Source organism: Mustela putorius, unplaced genomic scaffold, assembly GCF_011764305.1.
Source record: "Mustela putorius furo isolate JIRA1106 unplaced genomic scaffold, ASM1176430v1.1 tig00003834_pilon_pilon_pilon, whole genome shotgun sequence".
Classification (NCBI taxonomy): Eukaryota; Metazoa; Chordata; class Mammalia; order Carnivora; family Mustelidae; genus Mustela; species Mustela putorius.
Genome location: NW_025421987.1, coordinates 96087659 through 96113229, shown reverse-complemented (window position 1 = coordinate 96113229; position 25571 = coordinate 96087659). Strand labels below are relative to the sequence as shown.

General features: G+C 38.9%; 1 protein-coding gene across 4 annotated transcripts in view; it reads right to left on the bottom strand.

The window, feature by feature from the left end:
* Positions 1 to 2874: 2874 nt before the first annotated feature.
* Positions 2875 to 25571, bottom strand: part of RNF168 (ring finger protein 168) — a 44703-nt gene continuing 22006 nt past the window's right edge. For 3 of the 4 annotated variants that reach the window (XM_004745344.3, XM_004745345.3, XM_004745346.3), the window contains exons 4-7: positions 22847 to 23026; positions 19949 to 20070; positions 9825 to 9906; positions 2875 to 5783 (exon numbers count right to left, since the gene is read on the bottom strand). In XM_004745344.3, the coding sequence (XP_004745401.1) occupies positions 4827 to 5783; positions 9825 to 9906; positions 19949 to 20070; positions 22847 to 23026 (1341 nt within the window). In that variant the 3' untranslated portion in view covers positions 2875 to 4826. The remainder of the gene's footprint in view (positions 5784 to 9824; positions 9907 to 19948; positions 20071 to 22846; positions 23027 to 25571) is intronic. The other variant, XM_004745347.3, reaches the window with a different exon arrangement.

Here is a 25571-nt window from a genome sequence, read left to right as displayed (position 1 = left end):
AAAACAATGAACAAAGTGAGACTCTTCCAAAAGTGGGACTGGTGGAGTAGTGTGGTCAGAAAAGAGCCAGGCAGGAGGAATCATCGCTTATTCCAGTTCTTCTTTTGAATCAAGGCATGTGCCAGGTGCTTACCTCTTGATAGCAACTTGGTTGATTATATTAGGATTCCCATTTACAAATTAAGAAAGTGAGGTAATGGAAGGTAAGCAGTTCACCTAACAGGTAGAGACCAAATTAAGAAGGGAGGTCTAGGGGCGCCTGGGTGGTTCAGTCCATTAAGTGCCCAACTCTCCATCTCAGCTCCGGCTTGGGGTTGTGAGTTCAAGCCCTGTGCCAGGCTCCACGCTGGGTGTAGAGCACTTAAAACCAAAACCATTCTTAGCCCAAAAGCCCTACAAAAACACGAAGCTTGCAGAAGTGGCCCTGGGGGTGTACTTTACAGACCCCTGTGCTAGGGCTTCCAGTTGAGGTCCTGGTGTGTTCAATAGGCTCCCTTCCCTTGGTAGGTCATGAATGCTTTTTTTTTTTTTTAAGATTTTATTTATTTATTTGACAGAGAGAGATCACAAGTAGATGGAGAGGCAGGCAGAGAGAGAGAGAGAGAGGGAAGCAGGCTCCCTGCCGAGCAGAGAGCCCGATGTGGGACTTGATCCCAGGACCCTGAGATCATGACCTGAGCTGAAGGCAGCGGCTTAACCCACTGAGCCACCCAGGCGCCCAGGTCATGAATGCTTTTGTCTCATCAGCAGTGTGAACCTGATGACAACTCTGCTTTTCTGAGGTTTTCAGCCTTTTAAGCCTCTGCCCTGAGCAGTTTGAAAACTCTGCAATTACCTTGATGGGAAAATTGGCCTTGTGTTGGATGACCCTCAAGTCTCCAATATTGTTATTCCAGCTTCATCAGAAGGCCAAGAGTTCTGCCAGTTTCTGTTCACTAGCAGCAGCCCTGATTCTTGTCCTGCATTCACAACAGGCACATGCTACCAGCAAAACCACTTTTTGGTTGCAAATACCATTTCACTTCTCATGTCTCCCTTCTCTAGAATCTTAGCCCTGAGTTTAGACCTCATTGTTTCAGGAGCTCTCTGATGCTTTTCCCCAGGCAATTTTACATTTTTTTTTTTTTTTACCTTTTAAGGAGAGAGAGATCACAGAGGAAGAGGGAGAAGCAGACTCACTACTGAGCTCCATCCCAGGTCCCTGAGATCATGACCTAACCTGAAGGCAGACGCTTAACCGATTAAGCTACCCAGGTATCCTGGCAAGTTTACATTTCTTTCGTTTTTTTTTTTTTTTTTTAGAATTTTATTTATTTATTTGACATAGAGAGATCACAAGTAGGCAGAGAGGCAGGCAGAGAGAGAGGAAGGGAAGCAGGCCCCCTGCTGAGCAGAGAGCCCGATGCGGGACTCGATCCCAGGACCCTGAGACCATGACCCGAGCCGAAGGCAGTGGCTCAACCCACTAAGCCACCCAGGTGCCCCCAAGAAGTTTACATTTCTATCTGGCTCTTCTCATTACTCTCAGCAGGAATGTAGGCCTGCTGCAAATACATTCAAATCAACTCAGAATGCTATAGTTCTTTCCACACTGAAAAAAACTTCCTGAATTGATTTTTAATATGTAAAGGCAAAGAACACCCTTCAGAGTGGTGAAGGCTGAAATTAATAAGCTTCCTTTATCTTGCAATATCTTTAAAAAAATGTTTTTGTTTTTTTTTTTAGGTTATTTCTAATATTCAACACCGTGCTCGAACTCACGATGCTGAGATCAGGAGTCCCAGGCTCTTCCGACTGAGCCAGTCAGATGCCCCTATCTTTTTTTTTTTTTTTTCCAGGTGCCCCTATTTGCAACATTTTTAAAAAAAGATTCATCTATTAATTTGAGAGAGAAAACGCGTGTGCAAGCATGGATAGGGCAGAGGGAGAACCCTGAGCCAACTCGCTGCTGAGCACAGAGCCAAATGCTGGGGTCAATTCCGGGACCCTGAGATCATGACCCGAGCCTAAATCAAGAGTCCATTACTCAACCAACTGAGCCACCCGGGTACTCTGATCTTGCAACATTTTAAAAACATTTAAATTTTGACTAGATGATATATTTGGTATGACTGAAAATTCAAAAAGTAGGAAAGAACACAGAGTGAAAAGTCATTCTTCCACCCTTATCTCCCAGCCACAAGGTTTCTCTCCCTGTTGGCAACATTTATTGCTTCTCTTTCTAGACATATTATGCAAATACATAGATCTATCTTTTCATATCAGTAACGTGGTTTTGTTGTTGTTAATTGCTATATAACAATTGTACCATCATTTAATATCTATTGATGTGACATTAAGGTTTTTTCTAAGCTTATTATTATAAACAGTGCCATACAAAAATATTTTGTACATGTCATTCTACACACATGTAAAGGCAGCTTTAGGAAATTCCTAGAGATAGAATTGCCCAATTCAGAATTGGGGTTTTAAATTTTCTACTGATACCAACCAATACATAAGCGTGCTTATTTCCCCATACTCTTGCCAAGATTTAAACACACATACATACACAAAGCAAAACAAAAAAGCACCTTTATCTTAACTAATGTGAAGGGTAGACAGATGTATAAACCCGAGTATAAGTGACATTATGCATCTTTTCACACACTTAAAAGACATCTGTATTTCCTTTCCTGGGAACTGTTTCTTGGGAACAGTTCTAATTTTCCTTTTGAGTTATTAGTCATCTTCATAATCTATCAGCAGATCCTTGGTACAAAGGAAATGAGCTCTTCACGACAAACTGCATCTACTCCCCGCCCCTCCACCCCTCTCACCATTTGCCGTATTTTCCAATTTTCCATTATGGTGGTAATTTTTGTTATGCAGAACTTTTTAATTTTAGGTAGTTAATTTTTATTTTTTAATTGTGGTAAAATACATGTAATTGTCTTAATTTTTATTATTTTAATTTTCAGATTCTCAACCTTTGTATAGTTCTAGTGCTCCCTGAGAAGTTCAATATTCTCCTATCCCTCCACAAAAATGAGAGGAATAAGTAGCAATACACTCTAATGACTGACACAAAACATTTATTCGTTTCTAATGAAAAGAAATGTAAGGTAGGACTACCAGAAAAACTAATAGAGAAATTAAAATTTATCTTAAGGTCAGGAAGACTTCTTCACAAATGAGGGGTTAAATGCAGAAATCCTATATATGTCACACTATTTTCACCCCTTTTTGGTCAAGGACTGTTCCAGAAAAATTTAATTATACAACTTTTGAGGAGTTCTAACAGTGTCTACCCTAAAATGTTAAGTGAAATTGCTCTTAGAAAAATATTGATTTGATGAGAAGACAGATTTTATCATATTTTGGAGAAATTTGGTTAGTTTCTGACTAGACTTCATTTTAGCACAATCATTACTCAGAGGGCAAAAACGTTTTTCTTTTTTTGAGAAAGAGCAAACTAAATTTTAAATTAGCATCAGAATTCTACCCATAATTACCCAATCAATATTGAAATAGATGCCATTAAGTATGCAAAGATTAACAGAATTTTAATTACAAAATTTGGAGAAAAAATCTTAATAATGTACAAAAATATTGATAAATTTAAGCTCGAATTAGCTCTAGGATGTTTTATTTTTACTTCAAAAGGATGGACAACTAGAGATCAGCAGAAATGCTGTTAAAACTACTATTTGCTTAAAGTTGTTCATATCAATGTAAAAAAAAGATTAATGGTCTGTAAGTTAAATTTCACAAAATGAAATCACTGCCTTCTGATTTAACTTTCAAGGGTAAGACGGCAAAACCCAAGTATCAGACTTTCTTTTTCTGTCGATAAACACATATAATAGTCAGCATCAATACAAATGATAATATAAGGAAATAAACACATGGTTATAGCTCAGGTCCCACAACAAAAGATATTATGATATTTAACTCTCCTATAGTAAAGTCCTACCCCACCCCCAGAATAGCAGATTAATAAAAAGGTGACATTCCTAAATTTCAGGCAATTTAGCAATTGATTTTGATTTTGACACCAGATACTATGGCATGAAAAACTTTAAAACCCAAATGTTTTCCATGTCATTTAGCAAAGAGAGGAGGGAGAACCCTCTAATAAATGTCACCTGCTACTGCATCCCAGGCCCAGCTTCTGGTCACTCATTCCATTCCAACGCTTTCAATCAATCTGCTCCACTGAGCCGCACCCCAACTCTTCAACTCCCTTCGCATCAAGAGCCTAGTTTCCTTTCTGTCAACTAACTCCTAATTCTCCAGGAAACTCTTGATTTTTCTGATTTCACATTGATCACAAACCATTTTAAATCGAAGAAAATGCTATAATGGTTAAAATAATTAAAGTGGAGATGAAAACTAGATTCCTTTAGTGTTATGGGAGATGCATTTCAAGTGCTCTGCAAATATATGGGAAGTAGCAAGAGAACTTACCCTGCTGGGTTCCTAACTACTTGGTATATATCATCTCACTTTGATTACTAGTTAAGACACGAAGGGAAGCAAAGGCTTTTGTAAAACATGCATTTCTGGGAAACAGAATGGCACTTGAAGATTTCTTCGGAGCTCGCCAAGGCATTCTTATACCCATAAGGATTGTCAAACTTAGTACACCACAGTTATTAAAAAAGCAAAGGATTGGGACTCCTGCTTACCACAGTTTGGCAGAAACACATTTATACATTCCTCCCTCATAATCATGCCATCCTTTATAGATAATGGGTGTGACCATTACAAAGAGTCTCTATATGAAAAAAGGCTTCCTAATCCATCCATTTGCTAGATTATAAAAACCTCTTTCTCCCCATGCATTACTTTGTATACCTCTGAAACATCTGGAAAATACTTTTCTGTGACTTACTAGGCTGTAGGGAATTAGTGCTTTTAGATACATTAGTATTATCTCTAGAAGAATTTGGCATCTTTCTCCCATTAACATTAACTGAATGTTTCAACTGGATCTTAAAAGACGGCTGCCAATTTTCATTTTTCAAGCCTCTCCGAGATTTGGAATGCTCTGTATCAGTCTGTCTTTTGAAGTTCCTGTCTTTGGAATTCTTCCTCTGTCTATTTAGCAATCTGTCTGGAGGTGATGACGTAGGACGTAAATGATACTCATCTGGGGATCCTTTCTGCCGGTTTGGCTTCTTCTGTTCTTTATCTACTTCTTTCTGAAGCTGTAACGCTAATAACCTATCCTCTTCTTCTTGTTTATGTCTCTCAAAAAGTAAGCGTTCCAAATCTATCAGTTTTTGGGTAAAGTTGATTTCTGCTTCCTCTTGGTCTGAGGAAGCTTCGGGGAATGTTTTCCTTCTTTTTGCAGAAACACACGGATCCCTGACTGCTTCAGACAAAGATTCTGGGTTTTTTCTTTTGGAAATATCCTTACTGATAGGTAGGCAAGACTCTTCATTTTCTGTCGTAACTGTATTACTTGCAGTTATCTGTGTCGTACCTGATACAGTGCGCCCACTCTCGGTTTTGCCATAAGGCTTAGCTGCAGCTTCTCCAGAGCAGGGAACTCTGGCTTCAGGTCCTTCATGATTTAGGACACATAACTCTTTATCATGATTGGTTGGTCTCATTTTGACTTTTCCTTCAAGGCACCATTCTCTGCCACTGGCACATAACTGAGGCATAGGTGACTCTGAAGACTTTTCACCTTTTTCTTGAATTTCCATGCATATTTGTGGAGAAAGTGTTGGCATATCTTCCTCAATTTCTGTATCTTGCCATGCAGGGCTCTCTACAACACTACTGTCAGTTTTCTGTAGAAAACAGAAAAAGACTGACGTGAACCGGAGAAAAACATCAAGTCACAATACCGAAGTCTACTCTCTGAGTTTTCACAGTAAGATAGCATCACTACTAATAAAGCATATTAGTTCTTTTTTTAAAAAGATTTTATTTATATATTTGACAGAGAGAGATCACAAGTAGGCAGAGAGGCAGGCAGAGAGGGGGAAGCAGGCTCCCTGCTGAGCAGAGGACACCCCCCCCCCCAATGCGGGGCTTGATCCCAGGACCCTCAGACCATGACCTGAGCTGAAGGCAGAGGCTTAACCCACTGAGCCATTCAGGCGCCCCAATTCTTAATAGTATTTTTATTCTGTGTGCCAATTTAGATAAGGGCACTCCTTCGTTTTCACTCCCATTAAAACCTACAAACTAGATTTTGGGTATAGCCAATAAGCTGGCACCAGGACCTAACCTCTCTTTCACCTTATAAATTTCCCCTAGGCCATAGGTTTTTAGCCCCTTTTTGTGCCATGGACTCTTCACCTTTCGGCATTTTGGTGAAGCTTACAGACCTCTTCTGAATACTTTAAAATATAAAAATAAATCCATAGGATTATAATGGGAATAATTTGTACTGCAACACAATTATTAGAATTTCATTCCTAATGCAATGTGCAACTATTAATACATTAAATAATAAGATCTACTGAGGCAAGTCTAATCACTTGTAATGCTGAAGTAGGGACAAGTAACAATATTTTAAGAAACCTGCCACAAATTTAACATGATAAAAACCTGTGCTTTCCACTGATGATGACCAAAGGCACAGCTTTTGCTAACAGTATTACAGTTTGAAGTCTACATTTGTAACTAAAGGAATGAGAGTTGAGGTGAAAGTAAAGATAAACCTTTCCTTCCATTTAAGTTCATATATACTCTCTGGATTCTAACCACAGACCCAGGCCTTAGGTTAAAAACCCTTGCTTTAAAAAAAAAAAGAGAAAAAGAAAGAAAGAAAAGGGGGTGCCTGGGTGGCTCAGTGGGTTAAGCCGCTGCCTTCGGCTCAGGTCATGATCTCAGGGTTCTGAGATCGAGTCCCGTATCGGGCTCTCTGCTCTACAGGGAGTCTGCTTCCTCCTCTCTCTCTCTCTTCCTGCTTCTCTGCCTACTTGTGATCTCTCTCTGTCAAATAAATAAATAAAATCTTTAAAAAAAAAAAAAAAAAAGAAAGAAAGAAAAGAAGAGAAGAGCAGAAAAAAGAAAAAAAGAGAAAAAGAAAAAAAGAAACCCCTGACTTTTTGTCAGTATTATTTTTCTTTTCACTTATAGGTCTTAGGTAAGTAAATACCTAGAATTAGTTTTGACCACAGAAAAGCCTTAAGAAAGGCTTTGGTGAATATTTGCAAATGATGTATCAGATAAAGGGCTAGTATCCAAAAATCTATAAAAAACTTATCAACACCCAAAGAACAAATAATCCAATCAAGAAATGAGCAGAAGACATGAACAGACATTTCTGCAAAGAAGACATCCAAATGGCCAACAGACACATGAAAAAGTGCTCCACATCATTCTGCGTCAGGGAAATACAAATCAAAACCACAATGAGATACCACCTCACACCAATTAGAATGGTTAAAATCAACAAGTCAGGAAACGACAGATGTTGGCGAGGATGTGGAGAAAGGGGAACCCTCCTACACTGTTGGTGGGAACGCAAACTGGTGCAGCCACTCTGGAAAACAGCATGGAGGCTCCTCAAAAAGTTGAAAATAGAAGTACCTGACAACCCAGCAATCACACTACTGGGTATTTATCCTGAAGATACAAATGTAGTGATCCAAAGGGGCATGTGCACCCGAATGTTTGCAGCAGCAATGTCCACAATAGCCGAACTATGGGAAGAACCTAGATGTCCATCAACAGATGAATGGATAAAAAAGATGTGGTTGGGGCGCTTGGGTGGCTCAGTGGGTTAAAGCCTCTGCCTTCAGCTCAGGTCATGATCTCGGGGTCCTGGGATCGAGTCCTGCGTCGGGCTCTCTGCTCAGTGGGGAGCCTGCTTCCCCCACTCTCTCTCTGCCTGCCTCTCTGCCTACTTGTGATCTCTGTCTGTTAAATAAATAAATAAACTCTCAAAAGAAAAAAAAGATGTGGTATATATATATACACGTGTGTATATACGGCATATATACACACGTGTATATATATACACACATATACCTGTGGTGTATATACACACACACACATCTGTGGGGTGTGTGTGTGTGTGTGTGTGTGTGTGTGTGTGTGAGAGAGAATACTATGCAGCCATCAAAAGAAATGAAATCTTGCCATTTGCAATGATGTGGATTGAACTAGAGAGTATTATGCGGAGCACAATAAGTCAATCAGAGAAAGACAATTATCATATGATCTCCCTGATATGAGGAATTAGAGAGGCAGAGTGGGGGCTTGGGGGGTAGGGAAGGAAAATATGAAACAAGATGGGATCGGGAGGGAGACAAACCACAAGAGACTCTTAATCTCAGGAAACAAACTGAGGGTTGCTGGGAGGTCGGGGGGGAGAAATAGAGTGCCTGGGTTAAGGACATTGGAGAGGGTATGTGCTACAATGAGTGCTGTGAATTGTGAAAGACTGATGATTCACAGACCTGTACCCCTGAAGCAAATAATACATTATATGTTAATAAAAAAGACAGACAGACAGACTGGCTTTGGTGAGAATTTGCCTCAGAACAAAAATTACTCCTTGTTGTTAGAGACCTTAAATCTATTCTTTTACCTATCTGCTTTGCCTTTATCATTTCTTATAGCATTTCTTACAAACCAGTCCCCTTTGGACTGGATAAATCCCAGGTTGCTTACCTGCTTTTGCTGTGAATATGAACACAAGGGTAGGACAAATATCCCTACACTACAAGTCCTCCTCCATCCTCAGTTCTAGTATGAGCCAGATCATCTGGACCTGAATCTTCCCTCTAGCATCTCTACTTAGGGGACTGTGCACAAGTCTCTTATTTGTGTGTGCCTTAGTTAACTCTTAACTGTAAAATGGGCACAAGAATGAATACCTACCTTAATAGAGTTGGTGCTTGTGGTGGACACTGAAGAAAATAATACACACATTATCTGGCACATGGTAAATGCCAATTAAATGACAGGTTTTAAACTACCTAGCTGAGTTTTTAAAAGATCTAGGAGCCTCTTAGTAAAGGGTTAACAAAACATCTCTGTAGGAAATCAACCTTGGCGTCAGCTCACATTTCCTAGTTCTATTTTCCTAAAAACCTGATAAAGGTGCAATGTCACCTGTCTTACTAGTTCACATAGCTTATGGTAAAAATGATTTTACTGGTGAACTGCATCTGTACTAGGAGAACTATGATGATCTATAAGCAAACAATGGGAAATCAAGTCTTGGGGCTTCTGTAAGTGACTTATAACTCTTCTGACCTGGTATGTTCCTTCCCAGGACCCCTGGAGGCTATACCCATGGGTTGTTACAATAAATAACTGACTCTTACAGGGAAGAGGGCTTCTGGGGCCTCCCCATTCTCTGCACTGTCTCATTTCCAGGTTGTCACTTAGGAGCTCTACAGTGAAGGTTCTTGGGGCACAGATACGCCTACTAGCATGCTTTGTTTCTTATCCTCTAATTTTCACTGACACTGAGGCTGGTACCAGGTGTAGCCTATTTGGTTTTGCAAGTTTGATTATCTAAGCCAGGCATCCACAAACCATGGCCCATGAACCAAATCCCGCCTGTTGCTTGCTTCTGTAAATAGTTTTACTTGATTAAAGCCTATTTGTTTATGTACTGTCTGTGGATGCTTTCACTCGAAAACATAGCTGAATAGTTGTGACAGAGTCCATAAGGCCACAAAGATATTTACTATCTGGCCCTTTAGAGAAATTTGTTGACCCCTAGTCTAGGGGAGCCTAAAATGACTAAGGAAGGGTATTCCCTATAGTACAGTGACTATAAAGAAGTTAGGAAACTACAAGTATTAGCAACCCATAGCGTTAGTAAATCTGCCAAAGGAAGAACATCTTTAGCATCCACATACCTTAGACATGCAGTTCTTTGGGCTTCCTTGTAAAATTTCAGACTGCGATGCTGACCCGAACTGAGATTTAGGTGACAAATACCTTACCAAAAAAAAAAAAAAAGATTTACCAAAGTTTGAATGCTTTGACAGACAAGTGGCATGTGACCACTATAATAAGCCAGATTACCTATTTACATGAAGACTGTCTGATCTGTTTGGCTGATTTGATCACAAAGAGTGTATTCTAACTCCTTGTCTCAGGTATTTTGGCCCAATACAAGAGCAATACTTAAAAGGCTGGATATTATTATATTTTAGTGAAAAACAGCAGCAAAGGAAATAAAAGTCAAATCTAAATATTTAATTCTCAATAAACATCAGAACAACACAAGACTATAAAGTTGTTCCAAACGCAATTACATGACGTTTTAAATCAGGAGAAAAGAGATATTTCTTTTTAATGCCAGGAATTCTGGCTGTTTACTACATTTTTAATGTTTACCATTGGGAAAGCACTCATGATTAGATTCTCTACCACTCTTGTATAGAGATTTTGTTAGATACACATTTTGTATCAACTATCTGCCTAGAAAAATACAGATACATCAATATATCAGCATAAGGGTATCTCAAAACGTCTAAGCATCTTTAATAGGCTGTCTGCCACAGAAAACATGGAAGTTTGTAATACGATGAAAAAATGCTGTAAAACAAAAGGGAGTAAAAGGAGATAGCAGGTATATTTTAAAAACTGTAAAAAATTCAAACACATATATAACTATGCTTAAAAATGGCAAAGATGTCCTAAAATGTTGCCTGCCTTCAAGCAGTGGTAACTTTGGGTGATTTTCAAGGAGTATCTAGCTGTTGTTTTTATAATTAAAGAGAACAACAGAAAAATGTCTGAACTGCAAATAATATGTAACACCCTAAGTTTCATTGTGTCCAAAGTACCAATTAGCATGTGGAACAATAAAATAAAATCTAGACAAAGATATCATTTAAGAACAAAGAATAATATCCCTTTTAGATCAAAGTTGAATCAAAATTTAGTTGAATCAATCTAAATACTTACTCTGCAAACTAAGTAAAAGAACTACCTTTTTTTTTTCTTTTAGATTTTATTTATTTATTTGGCAGAGAAAGAGACAGGGAGAGAGGGAACACAAACCAGGGGAGTGGCAGAGGGAGAAGCAGGCTTACGGCTGAGCAGGGATCCCTGGGATCATGGCCTGAGCCAAAGGCAGAGGCCCAACAACTGAGCCACCCAGGTGCCCTAAGAACTACCTTTTCAATCAATAAGAAAACAGGAGCCCAGGTTTAGTCTCATTAATTAATTAATTAATTAATTAATGGGAAAGCGTGTGCACGTATGTGCACGTGAAGGGGAGAGGCAGAAGGAGAGGGAGAAAGAATCTAAAGCAGCCTCCATGCCCAGCATGGAGCCTGACCTGTGGGACATGTGGCTCAATCCCACGACCCTAAGATCAAGACCTGAGTCAAATCAAGAGTTGGATGCATAACTGACTGAGCACACCTAATCTCATTTTAGTTTTGTTTCCCAAAGTTGAAGAATCCTTCTGCCAAAGCTGGATATTAGTTATCAAAATAGAATTACTACAGTGTAAGTTTTTTTTTTTTTTGAACTCCATAAGCAGAGAAAACGTGACCAGATACTTATTCAACATAATCAGGAAAGATTGATGAACTATCCCAAATATTTTTTACGATAACTGGGTAATGTATGAATATATGCTCATTCTAAAAAAGTACAGAAATATAGGACATACATGCTACCATTCCTTTCCATTCCTATTTGCTTTCTCATATGTAACCAATTTAAAAAAAATATATGATTTCTATATAGTACACACTTTTTTTTTTTTTAAAGATTTATTTATTTAACAGATGACAAATTGGCAGATAGGCAGGTAGAGAGAGAGGGAAAAGCAGGCTCCCCAGCGAGCAGGGAGCCTGATGCGGGGCTCAATCCCAGGACCCTGAGATCATGACTGAAGCCGAAGGCAGAGGCTTAACCCACTGAGCCACCCTACAATATTTCTTTTTTAGAGGCGCCCCTACACTATCTCTTTTTTAAAACAATCATATTCTTCTGTGATTTCCTTTTTTCTCACTTATGTCTAAAGATCTAAGTATATAATATGTCTATCTCGTGAAAACAATTAATTTACAAGAAAATAGTTGCAAAACATATGTAAGAATCATAATACACTGTGGTTCAAGGAGGGGGATACTAACTGGGAAAGGACACTAGTTAACCTTTTGGAAATACTCTGTAGCTTAATCTGGAAGATGCTTTATATGTAGTTAAAAATTCACCAAAACAACACTTAAGAATAGTGTACTTTAATATATGTATGTTACAATTTTTAAAAGTTTTAAATCTTTATATAAAAGCGCTTGTACTTGGGGCGCCTGGGTGGCTCCGTTGTTAAGCGTCTGCCTTTGGCTCCAGTCATGATCCCAGAGTCCTAGGATCCAGTCCCATGTCAGGCTCATGCACTGCAGGAGCAGTGCTTCTGCTTCTCCCTCTTCCACTCCCCCTGGCTGTCTCTCTGTCAAATAAATAAAATCTTAAAAAAAAAACAACAAAAAACATGGGGGGCCTGGGTGGCTCAGTGGGTTAAAGCCTCTGCCTTCGGCTCAGGTCATGATCCCAGGGTCCTGGGATCAAGCCCCACATTGGGCTCTCTGCTCTGCGGGGAGCCTGCTTCCTCCTCTCTCTCTCTCTCTGTGCCTGCCTCTCTGCCTACTTGTGATCTCTGTCTGTCAAATAAATAAAATCTTTAAAACAAACAAATAAACAAAACCCCAAAAATCCCTTATACTTTTCACCTAGCTTAAAGTAAGGGGAGGATCACTTATTTTAACAACCTTTATGGGGTCCCCTCTTTGTCCCCTCAGAGACTCGACTATCCTGAGTTTTCCCTTACCTTTTTTAAAAAAATATTTTATTTATTTATTTGACAGAGATCACAAGTAGGCAGAGAGGCAGGCAGAGAGAGGGGAAGGGAAGCAGGCTCCCCACTGAACAGAGAGCCCATTGTAGGGCTCGATCCCGGGACTCTGGGATCGTGACCTGAGCCGAAAGCAGAGGCTTTAACCCACTGAGCCACCCAGGTGCTCCTTCCCTTACTTTTAAAAATAGTTTTACCATACCTTTGAATCCTTAAACATGTATTCCTTAGTACTGAAGGATTTTGACCTTTACATAGACGGAAGCATACCTCATGTATTCTATAACCTTTTTCTTCGCCCATTTTCATGATTTATGCGTGTTATTCTCAGCTAGATTCATTCTGACTGTTGGATAGTATTCAGTTCGACTTGGGGACATCTGGGTACTTCTGCTCTTTGCTATTATGAACAGCACTGGTGGGAACATTCCTCTATGTATCTTCTAGGGTTTCTTTGGCATCTATGCCCCCAGAGTTCTAGAGTATCAATCTTTTACACTTCCACCAAACACAGAAGTGGTCCTTATTGTCTACGATACTTAATACTGTCATAAAGCTATTTTTTTTCCAATAGGATGAGTGTGAAATGCTACCTCACTGTGATTTTAATTTGTTTCCTCAATTACTAATAAGGTTCAGTATCTTTTCAAATATACATTAACTTCCAGGTTTCATTTACTATGAAGTCAAAGTTTTTTTTTTTTTTTTTTAATATTTTATTTATTTATTTGACAGTGAGAGATCACAAGTAGGCAGAGAGGCGGGCAGAGAGAGAGGAGGGAAGCAGGCTACCTGCCGAGCAGAAAGCCTGATGTGGGGCCTGATCCCAGGACCCTGAGATCATGACCTGAACCGAAGGCAGCGGCTTAACCCACTGAGCCACCCAGGCGCCCCTGAAGTCAAAGTTTTTTACCTATTTTTCCTACTGATTGTTTTCTTACTCAGAGGTGGGTATTTCTTTAATAGTACATTACCTTTTCTCAGTTAAGTAAGTTAAAATTTCTTCTTTTTTAAAGCAGGCTCCATACCCATCATGGAGCCCAGCATGGGCCTGAATTCACTCATGAGATCAAGACATACACTGAGATCCAGGGTCAGATGCTTAACCTACTGAATCATCAAGGTACCCCAAGTTAAAATATCTTAAAGATAGAAGACCACCATTTTATTCTCTTAAAGGTATTTTGATAGAAACGTTCTTAATCTTATAATCTAATTACATGTTTTGCTCTTTAAAACTTCCTTCCCCAGGATGCCTGGGTGGCTCAGTCAGTGAAGTGTCTGCCTTCGGCTCAGGTCATGATCCCAGGGTGCTGGGAACCAGTCCTCCATTGGGCTCCTTGCTCAGCGGGGAGCATTCCTCTCCCTCTGCCTGCCACACCTCCTGCTTGCGCATGCTTGCTCTGACAAATAAATAAAATCTTCTCAAATAAAATCCTTCCCCAAAGATAATCTCCTTTATTATCAGTCTAAAGTTTCATAGTTTCATCCATCATAATTTTTCTACACAGTATGAGTAGAGATCCAAGCTCATCTTTTCCTTATATAATCAATTGTCCCAACAGCATTTATTGACAAATTCATCCTTCTTAACAGCTAAAGAGCAATGATGACTACTGTACTGGTTACCCAAAGTACCTCAAAACTTAGTGGTCTAAAACAACAAATATTATCTCAGTTACTGAAGGTCAGAAATCCAAGGGCAGCTTAGCTGGGTGGTTCTAGCTCAGGATCTCTCATTAGAGTCTAGGGAAGATGTTGATCAGTGATCTAAAGGCTTGAGTGGGGCTAGAGGATCACCTTCCAAGAAGGCTCACTCAAAGGTTATTCTGAGGTCCTACTTCTTTACTGGTTGTTGGTAGAAGGCCCCAGTTCCTTACCACATGGGCTGCTCACAACAGGGCCGCTAAATTTTCCAGAGCAAATAATCCAAAAGAGAAAAGTCACATGTCTTTTACAACTTAGTCCCCAAATACCGTTCAGGTAATTCTATGTGTATACTTAAGTCCAGCCTCTATTCAAGGGGTGAAGAACTGGGCTCTGTCTTTTTGGGGGAAGAGTTTCAAAGAATTGGTGGGCATATTTTATAAACACCAAAGCCCTCATGAAGGCTGCAAAAATAGCTGTATTTCTAAACTACTACATTGCTTCACTTTGTTTATCCATCCCTGTGCAAGTATCATATATATTTATTTATACAATTTAAAGCATCCAACTCTCCACCACACATTTTCTCTCTCTTTGGTGGTATCTGAAAGCCCTTTCTCTTCTATATAAATTTTTAAGTCAGTATGTCAAGTCTAAGAAAAGGTTAGGATTGTGACAGATGTCAAAAATTATCAAATTGGGATGCCTGGTGGCTCAGTCAGTTAAGCGTCTGCCTTTGGCTCAGGTCATGATCCCAGGGTCCTGGGATCAAGATCTGGCATCGGGCTCTTTGCTCAGTGGGGAGCCTGCTCTCCCCTCTGCTTGCCTCTCTCTGTGCTTGGGTTCTCTCTGTCTCTCTCTGACAAATAAATAAATAAAATCTTAAAAAAAAATTAGGACTGTGATTTCAATTGCACTGAAATCTGTTGGCCAGTTTGGGGAGATCTGACATTTAGCATTATTGTAATATTAGACATCTTCCAATTCATGAATCCTGCACATTTCTTTAATATGATAAAAATTTTTAAAATATTCTCCATAAGGTCTTACAGATTTTACTGTAAAATTTTTTCTAAGGACTTTTTATTTTCTAATGCTATAATAAACTAAATCTTAGTTAAAGTTACATTTTCAACAGAACTTTTGTACAGATTTTATATCTACCAAACTTGCTAAACCCTTATTTTTTTTTTTAAAGATTCTATTTATTGATTTGACAGAGAGAGACACAGGGAAAGACACAACAAGAGAGGGAACACAAGCAGAGAGGAGTAGGAGAGGGAGAGGCAGACTTCCCGAGGAGCAGGGAGCCCAATGTGGGGCTCGATCCCAGGACTCTGGGATCATGACTTGAGCTGAAGGCAGAAGCTTAACAACTAAGCCACCCAGGCACCCCACCCTTATTAATTTTAAAAATATATCTCTGAACTCTCAGATTTGCAATATATTTTCTATATTCCATCTCTAATAACAATGGTTTCTTTTCCAAGCTCATATCTTTTGTTTCCTTTTATTATCTTACTGTGCAGACTGAAATCTCTAGAACGACACTGAACAGACGTGGTAAATAACAGACCACTCTTGTATTTTCCTGTTCTTAACGGGAATAATTTCAATTTCCTATCATAAAGTATGCTATCTGGTATAAATTTTCTAGCAGATATTCATTAACAGGTTAAGTTTATTCCTATTCCCACTTTATTAAGAATTATCATTCCCATGCTTTTGATATTGAAACAGTTAATGGGGGGGCACTTGGGTGGCTCAGTGGGTTAAGCCTCTGCCTTCGACTCCGGTCATGATCTCAGGGTCCTGGGACTGAGCCCCACTTTGAGCTCTATGCACAACAGGGCGCCTGCTTCCCCCTCTCTTTCTGCCTGCCTCTCTCCCTACCTGTGGTATCTCCGTGTGACAAATAAAATCTTAAAAAAAAAAAAAGAAAGAAAGAAACAGTTAATGGGTTAATAGTTAATACGTTAACATTACATCATCATCTAATATTAAGTCAGTAATATATTCCTGGAATTGTCATTTTAAGTATATTCTTGGGCCACCTGAGTGACTTGGTTGGTTAAGCATCAGACTCCTGATTTTGGAGGAGATCAGGTCATGATCTCAGGGTCGTGATACAGAAAGCCTTGCATTGGGCTTTACGCCCAGCACGGAGTCTGCTTGGGATTTTTGCCCCTCCCTCTTTCTTCCCCTCTGTTCCTCCCAGATTGTGTACTTGAACTTTCTCCCTCTGTCTCTAAAATTAATTAACTAAATTTAAAATAAAGTATTTATTTACTTTCAGCTTTTCTCCCTTTTCTAATAAGGCATTTAAGGATTTCTAAATACTTGAGTCCCCTCCCAAAAGTTTAGATGTATAATACTTTCAGTTTTATTATTTCCATCGAGATTTCTTTAGCCAAAGAATTACTCACCAGTTTTTCTTAATTTTCAAACACCTGAGTTTGTTAATCATTTTAAATTTGAGACAAAATCCATATAGCACAAAATAAACCATTTTAAAACATACAATTCAGTGGCATTTCATGAAGTTGTAAAACCATCACCTCTATTTCGTTCCAAAACATTTTTGTCATTCCCAAAGGAAACCATGCATATGTTAAGCAGTAACTTCCCCCATTCCCACCTCCCCAGCCACTGGCAACTCCTAACCTGCTTCCTATCTTATAGATTTACCTACTCTAGCTATTTCATATAAATAAATAAAATCATATAAAAGGCAACCGCTTTGTATGGCTTATTTCACAGAGCGTGTTTCTGAGGTTCATTTATGTTATAGCATGTATCAGTATGTCACTCCTTTTTAGAGCTGAGTAAATACACTGTTGTATGGCTTATACCACATTTTGTTTATCTATTCATCCTTCAATTGACATTTGCGTTTGTCCATCCTTTGGCTGTTTGAAGTGCTGACACAAACAGCTATGTACAGATATTTGTTTGAATTCCTGCTCTCAATTCTTTTGAATACATAGGTAAGAGTGGAATTGCTGGATCATATGGTAACTCTTTAACTTTCTGAGGAACTTCAAACTGTACCACTTTACATTCTCACTAGTAACTGTACAAGATTCCAATTTCTCCAATCCTCGCCAACACTGATTTTCCTTTTTTTTGGATTACAGGCATCCTAGTGGATGTGAAGTGTATCTAATCATGGTTTTCATCTGCATTTCCTAATAATACTAATCACTAATAATACCGGGAATCTTTACATGTGCTTACTGGCCATACGTATATCACTGGAAAAATGTCTATTCACGCCCTTTGCTTATTTTGGAACTGGATTCTTCGTCTTTAAAGTCATAGAAGAATTCCTTAATATAGTCCAGATATTAGTCCTTATTTGTTTTTAACTTTGCTTTAACTTTAATCTATTAGTTTCTTAATCTCTTCAATTTCTGCTTTTAAATTCATCTGTCCATTTTTAATTTTTATTTTTTTAAGTTTTTAAAAAAAATTTTATTTATTTATTTGACAGACAGAGATCACAAGTAGGCAGAGAGGCAGGCAGAGAGGTGGGGGAAGTAGGTTCCCTGCTGAGCAGACAGCCCAATGTAGGGCTTGATCCCAGGACCCTGAGATCATGACCTGAGCCAAAGGCAGAGGCTTTAACCCACTGAGCCATCCAGGCGCCCCCCATTTTTAAATCTCTAGTAAAATTTTTTTAAAAAGATTTGTTTATTTACTTATTTATTTGACAGACAGAGATCACAAGTAGGCAGAGAGGTGGGGGAAGCAGGTTCCCTGCTGAGCAGAGAGCCCAATGAGGGGCTCGATCTCAGGACCCTGGGATCATGACCTGAGCCGAAGGCAGAGGCTTTAACCCACGGAGCCTAGGTGGCTCAGTGGGTTATCTTTATTTTTGTCTTTATTTTTTTTATCTTTATTTATTTTTATCTTTATTTATTTCAAAGTATGTATTTAGGTACATGAAGATCCATTGACAGTTACATCCCTTAAGCAGAACAGTATTACATCGATATGAAAAATCTCTGCTTTTCTCTTAATGGTTTTGTCTTGATTTCTACTTTGCAAAATATCAGCGTTAATAATATTGATATTGAGACATCTATTTTTCTCTCTTAATAACAATCTCCTGTTTTAACTGCCCCCCAAATCTCTACCTCCCTGCTCCAAAATGAAAATTTCTGAGTTACGGAAGGACATAAAATTACCTGCACATATTTACTCAATTGAGCCAAAACCCCTTACATATTTTTATTAATTTATTTTTAAAATAGGCCCCAGGGGCACCCAGGTGGCTCAGTGGGTTAAAACCTCTGACTTCGGCTCAGGTCATGATCCTGGGGTTCTGGGATCAAGTCCCCTCCGTGGGGAGCCTGCTTCCTCCTCTCTCTCTGCCTGCCTCTCTGCCCACTTATGATCTCTGTCTGTCAAATAAATAAATAATATCTTTGAAAAAATAAAATAAAGTAAAATAGGCTCCATACCCAACAATGTGAGACTTGAACTCATGACCCTGAGATTAAGAGTTGCAAGACCTACCTACAAAGTGAGCCAACCAGCTGTCCCTATTTTTAAACTCTAGATTGTGGTTCTTAAATGTTTCCAATTGTTAATTACTATGGGAACGCTTATATCCTCATAAAATCATGAACTCTACCTGCTCCTGGGGGGGCATTATGAGGAGACTAAATCCACTCCACTACAGACTACCTGACTCGTGCTTTTTGTATAGTAGAGAAAAAATATAGTGCATAAACTGAGGGGATAAAAGGGTGGGGGAATGACCTAGATGGCAAGTTATAAACTATCAGTGAGGATGACCTTATATGAGACTAGCTTTTCTCATTTGAATCTAAACCAGGGGAAAAAGGAATCCAAGTGGTTAATTCTGAGAAAAAAGGAACATGAAAATCCTGAGCTATCAAGATAAAAAAAGACTTCAGGGACACCTAGGTGGCTTAGTCAGTTAAGCATCTGACTCTTGATTTTGGCTCAGGTCATGATTTCAGGGTTGTGAGAGTTAGCCCTGTGTCAGGCTCTATGCTGGGTGTGGAGCCTGCTTGGGATTTTCTCCTTCTCCCCTTGCCTCCCCTCCACCCCTCTCTTAAAACAAAACAAAACAAAATAAGGCTTCACATCTCTCTTCATGCTAACTAGGCATCTAAGCTATGTAAGTTGCACCCTTATTTTCACTTTACATCAATCTCCGACCTTTGGAGAGTTTTCATGCAAAGTTCATGGACCAAATCTTAACCATCAGCCGACTAAATGAGCAAAAACACCAGCATACAGTAAGTGATCAATAAATAATTGACAGAGGCACCTGGGTGACTCAGTCAGTTAAGTATCTGACTCTTGATTTTGGCTCAGGTCATGACCTCAGGGTTGTAAGATCAAGCCTCACATTGGGCTCCACTCTGGGCATGAAGCCTGCTTAAGATTGGCCCTCTGCAACCCTGTCTGTGCACACACACTCTGTTTCCCTCTCTCTCCCTCTCTAAATAATTACATACATATATATTCATGTTCACTTACTTATGAATATCTCCAGTGTTTGTTTGTTTGTTCTTACTTTTCTTTTGAGACTTGGTTGTGACTGTATCAGATTTTCTGGAATTCAAGGGCGAAGCCAAGGCACTTCCATCACTGAAATTGTTCTTCAACAGAAAAAGCATAACAAACATTATTTTAAAAAATTGTAATAAAATAAGCTATTATTTTAAGGTTTTTTTTTTTTTTTTAAGATTTTTATTTATTTATTTGACAGATCACAAGTAGGCAGAGAGGCAGGCAGAGAGAGAGGAAGCAGGCTCCCCACTGAGCAGAGAGCCCGATGCAGGGCTCAATACCAGGACCCTGAGATCATGACCTGAGCCCAAGGCAGAGGCTTTAACCCACTGAGCCACCCAGGTGCCCCAATAAGCTATTATTTTGATTAATTCAGAGTCCACAACACAATTTTTCAGGAATTATGCTCACATTTAAATTCTACACATCCTTTGAATTATATGACCATGCAGAAATTAGTATAAATAGGATTATGTCCATCCAAGTTGGCCTACATTAATTATTTTTACTTTACATTATAAAGCACAAAGGGCATGATGATACTAATAACCCTTATTCTAATGAATGACTTCATATAATTATAATTACCTTAATCTATAGGGGAAAATTCAAAGACTGTGGATATACTTGGAATAAAAGGTAATTTTATGTAAAAGCGATTTAATTTAGGGATTTAAGAGCATACCAGTATCATAAATATTTACATGCTATACTAGTCTCATAAGCTTCTTACTATACTACTAGAAAAATTAATATACTTCATGGTATTACACAATTGGCCAAACTTTCTCAAGTAAACCTAGAATTCTTTTAAAATATCAATAGATCTACTCTTAAAATCTGTTTAAAACAAGAAGGTTTAGGTTTTTTGTTGGTGGTGTTTTTATTTTTTAAAGATTTTATTTATTTATTTGACAGACAGAGATCACAAGTAGGCAGGGAGGCAAGCAGAGAAAGAGGGGGAAGCAGGCTCCCTGCTGAGCAGAAAGCCTGATGTGGGGCTTGATCCCAGGAACCTGGGATCATGACCCGAGCCAGAGGCAGAGGCTTTAACCCACTGAGCCACCCAGGCGCCCCCAAAACAAGAAGGTTTAGAAAAGACTGTTGACAGATAAAGATGACCCAAAATTTTCCTCTTTAATGTATTTTCTTACCTATGTCATTTATTTATTTATTTGACACAGAGAGAGAGAGACAGTAAGAGAGGGAACATAAGCAGGAGGAATGTGAGAGGGAGAAGCAGACTCCCCACTGAGCAGGGAGCCCAATGCAAGTCTTGATACCAGGACCCTGGGATCATGACCCGAGCAGAAGGCAGACACTAAACAACTGAGCCACCCAGATGCCCCTGTCATTTGCTGTTCTATTGATCAATGTCTTTTATTTAATTTCCGGATTATGTACCTTTTCAAAATTATTCTACTAAAATTTTAAAAAGAAGAAATATATGAAAAAGGGCAGGGGTGCCTGGGTGGCTCAGTTAGTTAAGCTTCTGACTTGACTTTGGCTGAGGTCATGATCTCAAGATCCATGTTAGGCTCCGTGCTGGGCATGGAGCCTGCCTGGGATTCTCTCTCTCTCCCACTCCCTCTGACCAACCTCCCCACCTCTAAAAAAGGGGGGGCATATAATCTAAAACTTAGGTACACTATCATGAATAGTATGCATCTCAAAAAAAAAAATCCCAATTCTGAATATACTTTGTTTTGGTAAGTGCATTTTAAGATACTTGTTCAAAAGCAGAGGAATTGTTTTTAGAGGTTCTCAAACCTGAATGTACACCAGGCTTCCCCAGATGTCTCTGGGAATGGTATTCCCCAAAACCCATCCTGAGAGATCTGATGCAGTAGATTTAGAACAGATATGAGAATTTGTATTTTAAACGAACCCAGGTGATTCTGCCAGGTTCGTTCAAATCACTGGGTCCCACTGTACTCTCAAGTCTTAAAAGTATGTCTTATCATCCTTCTATTCATTTAGTAATTTAACTATAGCAAGATAATAAAATCCAGGTCTAGTGTACTACTTAAAAATTAAATGTGCTTCACTTCCAAAAAGTGATTTGCATCCATGCAATGGAATATTATGCCATTCTTAAAAAGAATTAGATAAGACTATATGTATTCACAGGAATAATCTCTAAGATATGTCAAGTGAAAAAAGGCAAGGTAAAACAGTGTGACTGATAATGTTCTTTTTAGGTGAGTAAGAAAAGATAAACTGTTAGTAGTGCTAACCTTTGGGGCAAGAAACTAATGGAACAGGAATGAGAATACAGAGGTAGAAGGGGAGAAAGGAACCTTTCACTTTGAATAGCTTTCCTATATACTCTGAATTTACTAACATGTTAAAAACACTTGTTTACATATACTTCAATCAGAGCAAATATATAACAACATGCAAAAAACAACAATATACAAAAAAAGATTTGTTGAAAAATATGTCACACTTGTTTACATATACTTCAATCAGAGCAAATATATAACAACATGCAAAAAACAACAATATACAAAAAAAGATTTGTTTTGTTGAAAAATATGTCAGAAATTGCTTCCAGTCATGGTGAAAGCTCTTTGAAAACCATGTTGTCGGGAAGCCTGGGTAGCACATTTGGTTAAGCGGCTGACTCTTAGTTTCAGCTCGGGTTGTGAACTCACGGGTGTGAGATCTAGCCCTGAGTCAGGCTTTGTACTCAGGGTGGTCAGTGTGAGATTCTTTCTCCCTTTCCCTCTGCCCCTCCCACTCATGCTCTCTCTCTCAAATAAGTAGATCCTTTAAAAAAAAAAAAGAAAAGAAAAGAAAGAAAACCACATAGTCTAAAGCAATAGGAACATTAATACTTCAAAGTTCTCTCCTAAAACTTACAATATTAATGCTTAGTTTTCTTGCTAGTTCTTCATCACTTTTCAGTTGTTCTTCCATCTCTCTTCGCCTTTTTTCTGCCTGTAGTTTTTCCTCCTCTTCCTCCTCTGCTAATAATTTCTGTATGTATTCTTCACTGGCTTTATTTTCTTCCTCCTTACTGGCTTGTCGCTCTGCCTCCACCTTAAAAATGATTAATAAAGAACATATCTCTGAACTTTTTAATATACTTGCAATATTCCTTTCTTTTTATTTTAAAGTAGGCTCTATGTCCAGTGCGCAGCCCAACACAGGGCTTGAACTCATGACCCTAATCAAGGCCTGAGCTGAGATCAAGAGTCAGACGCTTACCCAACTGAACCACCCAGGTGCCTCTATATTTGTAATATATTTTTTTTAAGATTTTATTTACTTATTTGAGAGTGAGAATGAGCAGTGGGAGAGGCAGAGGGAGAGAAAGAGAGAGAAGCAGACTCTTCCCTGCTGAGCAGGACCCAGCTACTGGGCTTGATCCCAGAACCTGGAGATCATGACCTGAGCCAAAGGCAGACGCTTAACCAACTGAGCCACCCAGGCACCCCTATACTTGTAATATTTCTTAAAAAGAATAGTAAAAGTAATAAAAAAGAACAAATTGGCAGGAACAAAATGTTTCAAATGGAGTACAAATCTGAAGGCAAATTCCTGCAGAACAGATCAAGAGGTCTCTTCAAGGAAGCCTTCCCCAGTCAGTCCAATGATATCTTGATCAAATTCCCATTCCTCTTCATCTCAGTCATAGAACACTTTCAACTACACTGTTTTAATATTTGTGGAAATGTCTCTAGGTAATACTTTTCCTCGGTTAACTCAATGCTATATGCTTACTAACTTAGGCCGAGGTTTCTGAACCAAACCCTAGCCAAGGGGATAGAATGATAAAAATTGACACTAATAAGGGTCTAACTGTGAAGCTAGGAAGAATACCTCAGGCCTAGGGCAGGAGTGGAGTGGCTGCCGAAGAAGCAACCACAATGGTGATTATGTAATTTACAGATGGGGAAACAAAGAAAAGCAGTAACTTTCTTAAGGTCATTAAGCGGCAGAGTGGAGACTCAAACTCAGATGCTAAGACTTAAGGCCATTCTTGTGATCATTTAAACAATTCCTGAAAGAAATAATACAAGAATCGTTTTAGAAATCCAAAGGATTTGACTCAAGAATAAGCCCTTGATCTAGTTCAAGTGTTGGAGACATAAGGGAAAGTTTGCTGAAGACTAAGTTTTCTTGCTCCTAATGAAAGTCATTAGGAAACAACTGCTGCTTCTTCCTCTGCATGTTGTGTATGCACTTCAAGTTCAAAACTGTGCAGCCATTTTGCTATTAGCCTTAAGTTAAAGTAACTGACAAAGTTAACAAAGAAATGGAGCTGGAGCTCTGAATGAACTTCTGGAATTCCAGTTAATTAAAACCTTCTTATGTAAGGTAGTTTAAGTTGGGTTTTCTTTTACTTCTAGTCAAAAACATATTTACAGAACCTGTTCTCACTACATTGTTGAAAAAACTAAATTATTCCTTTAATTGCCACACAGGTACCCCCTTACTTAAGGGAGGCACAGTTAGTTAAGCGTCCAACTCTTGGTTTCAGCTCAGGTCATGATCTCATAGAGTTGTGAATTTGAGCCCCATGTCGGGCTCCAAGCTCTGTGCAGTCTGCTTGAGATTCTTTCTCCCTCGCCTTCTGCCCTTCCTGCTCATGCTCTCTCTCTCTCTCAAATAAATAAATCTTTATTTTAAAGATAAAATATAAAAATACTTTATATTTTTTATAAAAATATAAAAAAAACCCTTACTTAAGAACAGTGCTTAGACCATGTTAAGTTAACCATCATAATTATTTAATTTAAAAAAAAATTTTTTTTTAAAGATTTTATTTATTTGTCATAGAGAAAGCACAAGCAGGCAGAGTGGCAGGCAGAGGCAGAGAGAGAAGCAGGCTCCCTGCTGGACAAGGAGCCCGATAAGGGACTCGATCCCAGGACCCCAGGATCATGACCTGAGCCGAAGGCAGCAGCTTAACCTACTAAGCCACCCAGGCATCCCAATTTTTAAAAAATTTTTAAAAGATTTTCTTTATTTATTTGAGAGAGAGCATGAGAGGAGAGAACGTCAGAAGAAGCAGACTCCCCATGGAGCTGGGAGCCCAACGTGGGACTCGATCCCGGGGCCCTGGGATCATGACCTAAGCTGAAGGCAGCTACCCAATCAACTGAGCCACCCAGGAACCCTTTAATTTTTTTTTTTTTAATTTATTAGAGAGAGAGCAAAGTAGGGCAAAGAGTAGAGGGCAAAGGAGAAGCAGGCTCTCTGCTAGTCAGGGAGACCGATGCAGGACTTGATCCCAGGACTCTGGGATCATGACCTGAGCGGAAGGCAGATGCTTAACCAACTGAGCCACCAGATGCCCCAGCCATCATAATTATTTTCAGTCTTCTGGAACTTGCATGGTCCAATAAAATAGCCACTAACAACAGGTTGCTACTGAGTAATTAAAATGTGACTAGTCCAAATCTATACTGTAGTATAAAATACACGAAAGGATTTGAAGACCAAGTAAAAAATAATGTAAAAACTTTAGATGTTTATACTTTATATAATCAAGTCTTAATTATGTATAGTCTCATATATTATTATATAGTTAATGAATATAATTTTACATAGTATGTTTTATATTAATTACAAGTATTTT